Source organism: Cannabis sativa, chromosome 5, assembly GCF_029168945.1.
Source record: "Cannabis sativa cultivar Pink pepper isolate KNU-18-1 chromosome 5, ASM2916894v1, whole genome shotgun sequence".
NCBI classification, from domain to species: domain Eukaryota; kingdom Viridiplantae; phylum Streptophyta; class Magnoliopsida; order Rosales; family Cannabaceae; genus Cannabis; species Cannabis sativa.
In genome coordinates this window covers 69,402,651-69,416,967 of record NC_083605.1, presented here as the reverse complement: position 1 = coordinate 69,416,967, position 14,317 = coordinate 69,402,651, and the positions used below count along the sequence as shown (strand labels likewise).

The following is a 14,317-nucleotide window of genomic DNA, read 5'->3' as shown; positions in this document are numbered from 1 at the left end:
ATAATAATAATTATCAATGTATTACAATTTGGAATAAAATTATTAATTTACATAAATAAATTTTTAAATTATATGTATACATTTTACTAAGACTAAGTTGATGCTACGTGCAATGCACGTATAATTAATTCTTTTGTTAATTAGGTTTAATTAAGTGATGTTAAGTGCAATACATGTATGTTCAATTTTTTGTTAATTAAGTAATGTATTTTTATTTTTTAATTTTTGAAATAGGATTTGAGATTTTAATCTTTGAGAATTTTTTTTAACTATTGCGGTTACACTGATGTGTTCTTCAAATGTGATTATATACGTATTTTATATGTACAATAAAAGAATGAATTTCATTGTTATACGTATTTTATATTGATCTCTATATATAAAGATTATATTAGAAAATATTTTAACAAAATCTGAATTTGATTAGAGGATTAATCACTTTTAAAATAAATTTTATATATTATGTCGAAACATATATTTTAAAAAAATAATAATAATAGTGATAGAAACATTCTTAATTTGTAATTGGAAGAGTGTAATTATAATAAAGTGTACAAATTATAAAAAGTATATATACATATCATTAATAATTTTTTTAACAATATCCTTAATTAATTGTAAAATAAAAAATTTATCGTGAAATTATAGTTTAAATATATATTGTATATATATGTAATTATATATAGATATAATTTTTATTTTTAAATATATAGTAAAATAAAAAAATTTTATATAAAATATTTATATTATTTTTATTTTTAAATATATATAATAATATTATAAAATTAATAAAAAAAAATATTATGTTAAGTAATTAGGATATTTTGTTGAAATTAACGTAGAAAACTAAAAAAATACCGTTAAACCAAGAATTTCGTTATATAGCCACATTTTATATAGAATAAATATAATTATTCTTATATAGATGTATACTTTCTTAATGCAAGATTTAAAAAATGTATAGCCAATTACAATTTAGAGATTATTTTTATTTATAACTGGCCCAAACTAAATTGTGACTTAATTTTTTTATAATAAAATAGAGATTATTTTTGGGTAAATACTATTTTAGACCCTCTATTTTACAAAAGTTACCAATTGGACCCTGTGTTTTGTTAAATGACAAAATGGACCCTTTATTTTCTAAAATAGTACAAATAGGACCCTGAATTAATTTTTTGTCAAAATAAAGTTTAATTTTAATCCGATCTAAAAGTGCTATGACAAAACTGTTTACATTTTTTGTATCTGTTCTTATTAAGTATTGTCTTCAAGTTGGTTGTATTAAAAAAAAAAAGTTGTCAAAAATTGAGCTCAGGGTCCTATTTTTACTATTTTAGAAAATATAGGGTCCATTTTGTCATTTAACAAAACACAGGGTCCAATCTGTAACTTTTGCAAAACACAGGGTCCAAAATGGTATTTACCCATTATTTTTTGATTTAGTATCCTTAAATAGAGTTTCTAATGTATTATATTTTGTGTATACTATAGTTGCACTATTACTATATATTTATTTTGTGTATATTTTGTCTGTAGTTACATAATCTTGGTTTGTAGCTATAGATTATCTATTTTAGTATCAACTTTACTATTTTATATTTAATTAATTAATAAATTAGTAATTATAAAATATAGAATTTCAAATTTAATATAAAATTTTACATGTTTTAAGTTAATAATTATTATATAAAAAAATGTTAACTATTAAAATTGTTCACATGAGATGTTATAAAATAGAAAATCTTTAAAACATTTTAAAACTAAACTAGATATATGATATCATATTTTTTAAACTCTTTCATTTTAAAGTTTTTTTGAAATTTATTATTCGTATTTTACATTATAAAATATTATTTATTTCTCTAAATATATTTTATTAATAATCTTAGAATTTAACATTTTTTATATGCCAAAATTGTAAGTATTAATAATATATATCTGAAATGAATAATATATATATTTTAATTAAAAAATGAGGATTTTGGTATTTATTTTAAAGAACTTGATCTATGATGTATAATATAATGTATATGTGTGATGTAAAATAAAATAAAAAATTAATGAAATATTTTAATTGGTAGAGTAGCTCATATATTGGATGAATTTTTTTTAACACATTGCTATATTTAGCTCTTACCTATACTTGTATCATTATAGTTACTTTACTCTATCTATTATTGAGTGCTCTAATTGTCATGTCACTATGAAGTAAAATAAATTTTGCTTTATATTTTGAGTGAATATATCAAGTTAGTAATTATGAAAGGGTGATTTTACATTGCAATAAGTGTGTATATCAATCGGTTTGATTATATTGTAGTATATTTTTATTAACCTAATATAAATATTAGTTTATAAATATCTAGTTGTAGCCCGCTTTAAAAAATAAAAAATTTATTATTATTATTATTATTATTATTTTGTGGTGTTCAAATAATTATATTTGAAAAAAAAAAGGATTTTTTTTATTTTTACATATCAAAATAATTTTTTGTGCATTTTTACAGAATTCTACATAGAAACTCATATTGCAACAAGCGGATCAACCTAAATTGCAACCAAAAATCGTATAGCAACCCACATAGAAACTACTAGAGAAATTACTTAAGAAACTCAAACTGTAAATTTGAAAAAAAAATTAAAAAAAAAATTAGTATATGAAGAAATTCACAAAAAAACATATATAGTCTAAATTAATGTTAAAAACTTAAACATAACACAAATATAAATTGTATAAACATTAAAGTATTAAACAATATTCTTTCAAAACTAATATATATATATATATAATATATATATTGATGTAAAATTCTAAATATCAACTTCAATATTCAAATACAATCAAAACTATCAATTTAAATACTACAAAGTATAAATTTTTAATATAAAATAATTTAATAATGTAATATATAATAGACAATTTTAGTAAAAATATATTGATCGGTTTATTTGGGTTATTTGGACAGGTTAGAATAATATTCTACCTACTCAATATATTCATTGGGCGGTTTGAATTTTTTGTTAGGTTATTCGAGTTTTTTTCTTTGTCAGTTTATTCGGTTTGGTTTGGGCGATTTATTTAGATTGGACAGTTTGTAAATTTTTTTGAACACCCTTAATGCACTCCCCTAAAAAAAATGTATTGATGTACCCCTATTTGTTTCGACATTCAAAAAAAAATAGTCTAATTTTTTTTTTATAATCGTGTACAATACAATTTTTCAAGACATCTTAAAATTTATTGAGAGATTCAAAATAATTCACAATATAGAAAGTAGTGTTCAAAAAGTCTATTTCATACATGTATAAAATAAAAAAGTCACACGTGCAATAAAATATTTGAAGCGAATTTTCGATTTGTTAAGGTGGCGTTTGATAACACTTTTTTAATCAATTTTAACTTTTTAAAATTGAAAAAGTGAAAATATTTTTCAAAAACATGTTCTATAAAACAGTTTTCACTTTTTCAATTGTTTAATTAGAAATCAAAATTTTAAAAAACAAAAAAAATCACTTTCAATATTTTTTTAAACAGTTTTTTTTCTTAATCAATATTTTGGACTCTGACCAGACTCGAAACCAAATCCGCTCCCCACAGCCCTGGCGCTGAACCCGACTTCTGACCCAAACCCGAATCCGACCCCGGACTAGACCTAACTTAAATAAAATCAAAAAATAAAAATGAAAATGAATTTTACAGAACACACTTTTGTTTTCTGTTTTTAAAATTGAAAAACAAAAGTGGTTACAGAACATAGTTTTGTCTTTCAAAAATAAAATTTTTAAAAACAAAAGTTTTACTTTCATCTTCCGATTAAAAAATTAAAAAATAAAAGTGTTACCAAACGGCACCCAAATTTTTTAAAATTTTTTAAAATTTTACAAATAACTTAAACAACCACAACATACAAAATTCTCCCATATTGAGGACCAGCTCCTAAGTAAAAGGTAGTTGAACTTATTTTCCATAAAAGAAAAAAAAAGTGAAAGGTAGTCCATACCTTAACAAACAAAAACTTCAGCACAGAGAATCCAAGCCTCCAACAATTCTGGCACTGCAATTCATTGGTGACTTCGAGAAACGATTTTGATTTCACCGATAGACAAATACAGAGCTGACAAATAATCAATACTGTGTTGATTTATCACATACATATACCACCTGTCTCCGTCTTCAATGCACTCTCTTCACCTATCAACAACTACCACACAAAATCTGCTACTTCGAATATCATATAATTAATCCCTTCAAAACTTCTTGGAACCTAAAAAAATTAAGTTAGAATCATGGGGTTTACTTGGCCATCTCATACCTTCATCTTCGTTTTGGTTTTCATAGTTTCTCCAATATCACATTCGTTGCCCTTTATAGTACTTCATGGTAATTTTCCTCTCTTCTATTTGGCTTTGTTTTTATCTGCCCTTTTCAGTGAAAAAAAATCTCATTTTTTTAATGGTTCATACGTTTTTGTATATGGGATTTTAGTTTCTGCTTTTGGGTATTTGAATTTTGTGTTAAAATATGTTTTAGTGTTTTGTAACTGTTGCTCTCCCCTATATTATTGGAGCACATTTAATCTCCTTAATTTAATTATATTTCCAAATCGGTTGTTATGCATTTATGATCTTTATCTATGCAACTATGGCAGCCAAATATGAAGTGGGTTCAGTGTGATTTTTTTTTCTGGTTCATTTTTTCTAGCTCTAAAATTCTTTGCTAAATTAAGACTTTATAAGGATTGTGTTGTGTGCTTTACATAACTTGTTACTCTTTCTTTGGAAAATAGATAAATCTAGAATGTATATGAGATGAAATGGCTTGAAAAGTTTCTATTTTTGTCTTACTCAAACTCTATTGATTCTGATACCATATTCTCCATTTTTCTAAATTTCAATCAAAGAAGTAAACTGATGCCATTTTACCTACGTTTTATGTGTTCTCTAAGAAATGTTTCTATGACAGACTGCCAGTTGACACTTGATATATCAAAGTACCTTTTCTTATATTTCTCCTTTGCAGGCATTGGAGATCAGTGCTCGAATCGGGGTGTTAAACAATTCACCGACCAACTTGTTCAATTTTCCGGTGTTAAAGGATTCTGCATGTACGCTAATAAATTACAACATGACAATTCTGTATTCTGACCGTTATTATCATTTTACCTTTGAGAACTTTGCATTTTATACCCTTTGTTCTTAAAAAACACTGGTATGTCAGTTACAGTTACTCTTTATTTGGCTCCATGCTATGTTCATGATGTCATATAATAACTCATTATACTAAACAAAATATACGTTTAATTGATTTGTGAATAAATCAAGTAAGAAACTTAAAGGTGCATGAAAATGCGTGTTTATTATGTCCAGTTCTGGTTATTTTAACTATGTCAGTATACATTTCATGACACTACTTTATACATTTTCCTTCTCACAGAGAAGTTGGAAGTGGAACATGGGATTCTTGGTTTCTGCCTCTTGAAGAACAGGTTAGAGCAAAAGCTAGGACTATCTTGTAGTAAACCTTACAAACTTTATCTTTTCCACATGTAATTGGAGGGTTTTTTTAATGTGTTTTGCAGACCGAAGTCGTGTGCAAGAAGGTTGAAGCTTCTTGAATTGCTTTCATCAAATTGTTAGATTGACTTTTAAATTCTCTTAAATCTAACATGTTGGCAAATATAAGCACAGGTTAAGGAAATGCAAGAACTGAGAAAGGGTTATAACATAGTTGGTCTCTCACAGGTGAGCTATAAGGCTAGAATCCCTTAGTTTCACACAAATATATAGCAGAGCATACTTCAGTTGTTATGTCTTGCAATAAGATGCATGATCATATTTTGACACATTCTGCTTTCAGTAATTCTTTCTTCTTCTTTGCCCTGCTATGTACTATTATTTGTTATCATATTTCTAATTTTGTTTTATAGTATTGTTTCTTGAATCTAATATCCAGTTTCTCATTGTACATTTATTACAACTCCTATACTATTTTCAAGAGAACCTTTAAAAAATTGAGCACTAGTTAAGCTTGTAAACTAAAATTAGTTCTTAATTATTCATTCAAATATGTTTTGCTCAATAGGGTAATCTGATTGGTCGAGGTGTTTTGGAATTTTGCGATGGAGGACCGCCGGTAAGATCCATTAAATTTAATATTTTCCTACATAAGTAATACTATTATTGGTTATCATTAATAACTTTACTGCAAATCATTGTATACCTATCTCAGTACATTTAACACTTAAATTGTTTTTTAATAGTTGGTCTTTCCTAAGTTCTTCTATTTCAACTTGTAACAGGTAAAGAATTTCATCTCTTTAGCAGGGCCCCATGCGGGTACAGCTTCTGTTCCTCTTTGTGGTGTAAGTGTCATTTTGCTTTCCTACATTTGCTCCTTACATGCTCACATTTTTTGCCTCTCTTCCTAAGTTTATTAGTGTTGTTAAGGGTTCATGGTGATACAACTTTTAGCAATAAAATACGTTTAAGTTTAGAGCATGATCTTTAAAATGAGTTGGAGGTAATGCAATTTATATTTCTCTTAAGACCACACTATCTATTTTTATCTATAATAATCCAATTAAGCTCATTTGTATTATGATGTAACACATATTTACATTATCATTCTACTCTTATCTATAAGTGATCTCAGTTTAGCTTCTTGAACGGTGAGTAAACCTTGTCAGAGTTGCATGTTTAAAAATAAAACTAAACCAGTTGACATACCTGAATTACTGTGTGTGCTTTTTCAGTCTGGTGTTTTATGCATTATTGCAGACTCGCTCATCAAGTCAGAGATCTACAGCGACTACGTTCAAGTATGTTTCTGACTATCAAATACCTTTATTGTTTCAGTTGGGTTCACTCTCAATTGTTCTGATGTTTATAACAAACTGATATTTTAAGGTTTGGTTGTTCAATTCAAATGCAGGATCATTTGGCTCCCAGTGGCTATCTTAAATTACCAAACGTGAGTTGTTTTCCTTTCATAACACTGAACTGAAAAGAAAACAAAAAAGGCTTTATTAATTCCCAACAAAACATTTTTTTTAACATCTATCAATCTAAATAAACATATTAACCTTCAGGCTATTCCAGACTATTTAGAGCATTGTAAGTATCTTCCAAAGCTTAACAATGAACTTCCTGGACATAGAAATTCCACCTACAAGAAACGTTTCAGTAGCTTGCAAAACTTGGTGCTTATCATGGTAAGTTATCCATATTTACTAATCATAAAATGCCAAATGGAATCTTCTTACTTTTGAGTTTAAGGTTCAATTAATGCTACAGTTTCCTCTTTATTTTTATTTATTTAATTTTTGTTGGGAGATCAACAGTTTGAGAATGACAAGGTTTTGATACCGAGAGAGACTTCCTGGTTTGGATATTACCCAGAAGGTGCCTTCAAACCAGTTTTACCTCCACAACAGGTATTAACCCATTGTTACCATATTCTTTGGCCAGTTTCTAATACGATGAACAAACATAAACGTTACACTTGTTTCTGGGCAGACAAAGCTTTATACGGAAGACTGGATTGGTTTGAAGACTTTGGATGAAGCTGGGAGGGTAAAGTATGTAAACGTTTCAGGAGGTCATCTTGGAATCTCCAACAACGATATGAAAATACATATTGTGCCTTACCTTATAGATAGTACAAACTATGAGGAGAGAAAGCAAGTAGAACCAGAAGAATTGGTGGATAGTCTTTCATCCCTAGATGGATCATCTTCTTACAATTGGCCCCCATCGATACAGAGCTTCATCAGTGAACTTCTAGGGTTCACAGAGGATTCAGCCGAAGCCCCTAATGGTTTTTAGTTGTATTTAGAAACTATAACCACGTAAACTAGGAAATCCATTATTATTTATATTTGTGAGATTGTAAAGAAACAAAAACAAAATACATTCATTGAACACCATGTCAAGAGTTCAAGACTTTATTTATGTACCGAAAACGTTTAACTAGAACCCTTCCCATGGTCGAACCATAATGCTCAAATATATACCAGAGACTCAATGTAACAACTCATTTACAGGGATGGAAACAACATCTTTTGGTTGTCCCTTAATGAAACATCATTACATGCAATTTTCTGTGCGACGAAAAAACATGCAAAAGACAGAAAACTTGACAGTATGTATGCAAACTACAGGGAGCTTTTCTCAGTATACATGGATGTCCACACTGATACCTCCAAGATGGTCAGTCCTTATTGAGCAGCTTCTCTCTGTGTGAAGCTTCTCGCTTGTGTTATTCTGATAGGCATGGCAACGAAGCCATAGGCATGAGATTCTCGCCAGAGCTGCTTGCCCAGCAACTCGAACACGGCAAACCACATTGAAATCTGCCCATATCTCATTTCCCACAGAAGTTGATTTGAGATCAATGCTTGAGTCATAGCCATCAAGATCTGATTTTGTTATCACTACCACAGAACCATCATCAAATGCAACCAAGTCCTGAGAGGTTGCAGACTTGGGAGCTTTCTTTATAAGATTGGTCATGGGGCTGTAGTTGTAGATAACAGCACTTTTCATCCTCAAATAATAGTATTCCTGAACAGCCTGGATTACAACAAACAAACATCATATTATATTCTAATAATGAATACTTAGACATACAGTGACACGGCTACAATCTAAAGCTAAGGACAATACATATAATGTGTAATTTTTTTGTGGTTGAACAGAGCCTCACATAGAATAAATTGAAATATAAAGGACTAAGAAATAAATAACGTACTGACAGTTTGTATACCTTTCTTTGAGAAGGGGCTAAAAGCACCCTAGGCCGAATCGACTTGATATAAGCATAGGCAGAGTCAGGTGTCATCTGCCTGTGTTGAATCTGGATAAACAATAAGCTCAGAAAAACTGGAGAATATGTTGGTCCGATTAATCATAAGCAGAGTGTGGCACAGCACTTACCAGATAACAAATAACGACAGTCGTGCTGCGTCCCCGACCAGCCTTACAGTGAACATATGTAGTGCGCCCATGTAATGCATTTTCTATTCAAGTAAATGAAATCAGATCAACAGTAAATAATGTTTACTAGAAAAGTTTGATCTATAATAAAGCAACAGAACTTGGCTTCTAGACATATCAAGACATAAAAAACCAATGGCCCGGCACTAATGTACTACACATAAGACTAAAAAGCAATTACATAAAGTCATAGTAGACAGAATGAATAAAATATTCAACAAAACATGACCGGATATCTCTGTATATGAAAAAAGATATAAGTAGGCTACACTAATAAACTTGGAATGCAAACAATTGTTCATTTCCCTGAAACTGATCCTTTTCTTCAGTTATTTTAAGTCAAATCCAACTCAAATCGTTAATTAACAGACAAGTACTCATACATATTGTCACAAACCAAATGAATGTTAGTTCTTACTAGCGCTACCATTTTAGACTTCTTGCTGACAATTTTTTTTTTTTTTTTTGGTAATTGGTGGAGGGGATTCAATCTTAGGAATGTAGTACCAACAGCCTACGACCACTAACAAAATATATTAAAACCAGATGGCATGAATGTTAGTTCTTACTACCATTTTAGACTTCTTGTCATTGGGGGAGGGGATATAACAAAACAAAAACTGATGAAGCATGGACTTTTTATCCAAAGTAGCGCAATGTGGTTGCATGCTGAGAAGCCAAAATAAATAACTACTGACCGTGAATAAAGTTTACAGCATGGTATATATCACTTAGTGATGGTGCGAAACAGTAGTCTCTTGTTGGAATAACCAAATGGTCAATGCCGTGAAGCTACATAGCAGATCAGAAATAGAGTTTAGCAACACATAACCCGAACAAAAAACCAAGAAAATCATGACTTAAATGTCACATTAAACTCCAATGTGGCTAGAAAAATACTCACATGATATAGGGAAGTGGGAACCAAGGTCTCATATGGTTCATTAAGCGTAACAACTCCATGAACTCCAAGCTTCTTCAGGCAGGGAACATGAGTAGGAAATGGAACGGCACCTAACAATATAAACTGAAAATAAAAACCAAATAAGCACAAGTGATTAACCACAAAAATCTCGTGAAGCTGCAATTTTTCATTTTTATTTTTTTGAAAAACAATATCGTATCAGTTCTTCAGACCTAATTTATAATGACTTATTCCACTAACACATAGATAAGAGATAATAAAAATAAAAGCATGAGTTCCTTAGCATAGATCAACTAACAGAACCAGGAAAAAGAAATAATAACAAAGTACTCTGAACAATGGACTGGACATGCAAAACCATGATTCGTTACTTTCAATGCCTAACAAAATAACAAAGGGTACGATTATCAATCACGCTCAAAATCAAAATAATAAACTGCATGCATAGATCAACGGTAACTTTCCATTAGTGATGATCTTCAATTATAAGCAAATGAAACGCATATGAGAAAAATCTAAAAAAGATACCATGTTAGAATAAATGCAAAAACTAGTAAAAGAAATCTAAGAAAAATTATACCTCATCAACCCTGTCCCACCAGCGAAATTCGGCCTGGAACTTATTCCTAACAACATTGTAAAGCAGAGTTGGGTAAAATAGAGCACGAGCCCCTGCCCCGACCAAAACCCTTTTGGTATCAGCAATATCAATCCTCCGGCTTCCATAATCACCAGAAAAATTCTCCTCCTCCCTATTTTCTACTTCCCCTCCTCCCTTCAATTCTTCAATATACATATTCTCAACTTCGAACCAAATTAAAAATTAGGGAAAAAAATTATGATTTCCCCAATATTTACATACAAACGACAAAAATCAGCTGCAACAACCCTAATACTATCTGTACCTCAATTATTGACAAATCACACGATCAATAGAGAAAACCTAAAATTTGCAGAAAGTGATACCTAGAACAAATAATCGGGAACAAATTGGACCACAGAATAGAGAAACTGAAATTTCTTCGAGCAATTTCCAGCATATTAGCCGGAAGGGGTTTGATCGGACGTAGTAGATCAGGAGGCGTAGGCGGGTAAAGATCGATGAAAATTGGAGATGAATTGATTGGAATCTAAGATTAGTGGGGAATCTAAGGAAACCCTAACAGTAGAATTGCTTAAAGGGGAGGATTAGGGTGAGGTTCCACTCCACGTTTGGCTCAACAAACTCCCGAAACCCAAATCACAGAAAAGATGACTGACAAGAAACCTGAGAAAGAAATGTAGAGAGAAAGAGAGAGAGAGAGAAATGAAATGAGCGTTTGGTGAAGTTTTGTTTGGATGGATTATGATTGTGAAAGATAAAGTCACTAGACGGTCACATAGACAGATAAGATTTGGAGCGGGAAAGTCTCTCGACACGTGGAAGCGCCAGCGAAGACTTTATTTTCGGTATTTTTTTTAAGAAATTACAAATCTTATTGATTTTTATGCAAAAGAAAAAAAAAATATAAGAGATTTTTACATTAGATACTAAATTTGGCCTTTTTTTTACATTTTTATTCCAGTTAGCTTTTTTAAACTTTTTTTATATTTTATGTTTTTCATTTTTATATTTAAAAAAGTTCTTTAATTACAAAATTACCTTTTTGATGATGTCATTCTTCTTCCTCTTCCATTTTCTTTCTCTGTTACATGTTATTTCTCTCTTTCTCTCACTCTTTTTTTTTTTTTTCATTTTTTGTTCATTATTATTTCTATGTTCATCATCCACGATTAGATTTTTAAAATCGTCAAACTTCTGTCCTAACCCACTCATTTCCAACTTTATTTTTCAGTCACGAATCCCTTTCTTCCATAACCTCCCTCTTCTTTTTTTTTTCTTCATTTCTCAATTATTTTTATTTTGTTGTGTATAAATGGAACTATTAGGTCAGGTTTGATGTCCTCTGCTCCTAAAAAAATCTCTAAGAAACTTAAGAAAACTCCTTTAAAGTCCACTAATCTGAAGGTTGAAGGTGAACCTAAAATGGGTATGAAATGTATTGCAAATAAAAGAATGTCTAATATCTCTGATGTTCCAGAGGCTTCTGGTTATATTAAAATACCACTTCCATCTAAGGTTGAAGCTTGTAAAGCAAAGACAATGAAGTCTTCGAAATCTGTTAAGGGTATAAGGCTTCGATGGTTTTTTTTTAATTTTTTTTTAGTTTTTTTCTTGTTGTTTCTTTTTTACGTTTTTAGTAGTGTGTTTTAATTTTTTTTTCTTCCTAATGTTTTAGGTTGTATCTGATTCTGATTTCGAGGATGAAGTTCTTGATTTGGATTTGAAAAAAGATACTAGTTACCAATAGGTTTTTTTAACTGTTAACAACTATTTAGCAACGATATAAAAATATAAAAACAATTGTATACATAATTTAAGGAATCTACAAATTTTAACCATTGAAATTCAATGTTTAAATAACGTGAAAGTAACATATTTAAAAAAGTAATGAAATTAAACAGCGTGTTTACAACTTTAAAACAATTGTAAAATGCTATTAGTAAATATAAGTATTTTTTCTTTATATTTACCATCTCTTTCTATTAATGTCCCCACTTGATGTAAAATCAACATAATGCGTGTTCTTTTATTATTTTTCATGTCTGAATGTAAGAGATAAGATAAATTGTTTTAACATGTAAAAATCTATTCTTTTAATTGTTGAACAATCATTGTAGTGTATATATAAATAATTTATAACAAACTTTACAGCAACATGAAAACAACTTGATTTTATTTTCAAGTTGAAATAGGATGTTGTAAAAATACCATAAAAGAAGCTTCACAATAACATAAAAACAACTAAATTATTATTTTGTAGATATTGTGTAGTTTTCAACTAAAACAATATCAAACGATAAATAAATAATTATAGATTTTTCAATATTCAACACCTTTGGGGGTTTGCTTTTGGTTGCTTTCTTGTTGTTATATGGTTGATTCTACAGTCAAAGTGTCAGTATCAACCAAAATAACATATTTTGAAACTGATCCCCTCCTTGGAGCAGATAAAAGTTGTTTACTTGTTGTTGTTGTGTTGTTGTGAGGTTGCTTCACATCTGATTGTACTGAGTGATTGTCACTTTCTGTCATTATCACATTGTTGCTCACTATTATTTGGGTAGCTGCCAAAAAAGATTGTGTTTCTGTGTTGCTGAATGTGTTCACACATAATAGATATCGTTTGAAATCAATTTTCTTAGTTAATAGCTTTATGTAAAACAATAGACTTTTGTCATCCTTGATTTGGAGTGGTTGGCAGCCTTCATTTAGTTGATATTTCAGTTGTTTTTGAATTATTTCACGATTGCATTGTAGTTTCTTCATCATTATTCGCACTAGATTAGTAAAGGTGCAATCTTTTGATATTATTTATCCAATTGATTCGTAAGCAACATAGTACTTGTTGTTATCCCAATGACCATTGCTCTGTACCAAATTTTGCAATGGTTTCATACTTAAAACTAGTGTATCAATTTTTCAATATTATTAAGCAATTATTTTAATACATGAGAACAATGTATAAACAACTATTCATGACAGTTTTCAGGAAATGACCTTACATCCATCACTATTTTTTTAAATATGAATTATTTGCACCAATTTATTCAGATCAACCAATTTTCAGTATGAATTTACTTTGATCTACTTCAAAAACATTAAATAACAACCTAGTTATGAAGGAAAACAGTTGTATTTTTTTTTTTTTTTTATAATATAGTATAAACAACTCTTAACAAACTTTACTACAACTTCAAAATAACTTGGTTTAACATAGTATTTTCAAGTTAAGGATAAGATGTTTCAAAACAATGCAAATAAAACTTAATAACAACATGAAAATAACTTTTTTATTCTTTTTTTATATTTTGAAATTTATATTTATACCTTCAACTTTTTAATTTTTATTTTTAATGTTCAAAATTATGGAAAGATTAATCTTACTGAATAAATATAATTCAATTATTTTTACATGGGATGGGTAAAGATGTTATGATACAATATTTTTTTTTTCTTTTTCTCTTGTGGTCAACACAATTATTTTTTTATTTCATTATTTATTATTCTTAATAATAAAGTAACATCAGTTTCTCATTATTTTTGTGTTATTATTGTATTTTTTGTACATCTTTTATTTTACGATCATGGACAACCAAAAAAAAAAACATAACAACAACGTTAAAACAACATAGTTTTATTTTAAAATTTTAAAACGCACTCACTGTTCTCATTATACTGCCCAGAAACTTCAATTCACTGTTTTCATTCCAGATTTTTAAAAAATACCAGAAAATACTAAAATATATGAACTAAAACCACCAATATATGCGAATCAACTAAACAACAATTGA

The 14,317-nt window shown here is 29.1% G+C and overlaps 2 protein-coding genes across 2 annotated transcripts; one reads left to right on the top strand and one right to left on the bottom strand.

Annotated features, from left to right (window-relative positions):
* The first annotated feature begins 4,004 nt into the window (after positions 1-4,004).
* LOC115715578 (uncharacterized) lies at positions 4,005-8,102 on the top strand. The gene is made up of 12 exons (XM_030644214.2): positions 4,005-4,384; positions 5,024-5,108; positions 5,438-5,489; positions 5,583-5,603; positions 5,692-5,745; positions 6,086-6,136; positions 6,303-6,365; positions 6,756-6,821; positions 6,935-6,973; positions 7,092-7,214; positions 7,344-7,436; positions 7,519-8,102. Exons 1-12 carry the CDS (start codon positions 4,291-4,293, stop codon positions 7,825-7,827), a joined length of 1,050 nt encoding a protein of 349 aa, XP_030500074.2. The 5' UTR covers positions 4,005-4,290; the 3' UTR covers positions 7,828-8,102.
* Positions 7,857-11,278, bottom strand: LOC115715580 (phosphatidylglycerophosphate phosphatase PTPMT2). Its single transcript, XM_030644215.2, has 6 exons — positions 10,503-11,278; positions 9,902-10,024; positions 9,696-9,789; positions 8,938-9,020; positions 8,768-8,857; positions 7,857-8,574 (listed from the first exon to the last, which is right to left on the bottom strand). Exons 1-6 carry the CDS (start codon positions 10,716-10,718, stop codon positions 8,173-8,175), a joined length of 1,008 nt encoding a protein of 335 aa, XP_030500075.2. The 5' UTR covers positions 10,719-11,278; the 3' UTR covers positions 7,857-8,172.
* Positions 11,279-14,317: the final 3,039 nt, after the last annotated feature.

Excerpts from the sequence above, each read along its gene's own strand:
- LOC115715578 (XM_030644214.2), top strand. The coding sequence starts at position 4,291 with ATGGGGTTTACTTGGCCATCTCATACCTTCATCTTCGTTTTGGTTTTC. Across the intron at positions 4,385-5,023 it reads GCCCTTTATAGTACTTCATG|GCATTGGAGATCAGTGCTCG; the intron begins GTAATTTTCCTC and ends TCTCCTTTGCAG. Across the intron at positions 6,974-7,091 it reads GCTATCTTAAATTACCAAAC|GCTATTCCAGACTATTTAGA; the intron begins GTGAGTTGTTTT and ends ATTAACCTTCAG.
- LOC115715580 (XM_030644215.2), bottom strand. The coding sequence starts at position 10,718 with ATGTATATTGAAGAATTGAAGGGAGGAGGGGAAGTAGAAAATAGGGAG. Across the intron at positions 9,790-9,901 it reads TTCCCACTTCCCTATATCAT|CTTCACGGCATTGACCATTT; the intron begins GTGAGTATTTTT and ends TCTGCTATGTAG. Across the intron at positions 9,021-9,695 it reads TGCTGTAAACTTTATTCACG|AAAATGCATTACATGGGCGC; the intron begins GTCAGTAGTTAT and ends TTACTTGAATAG.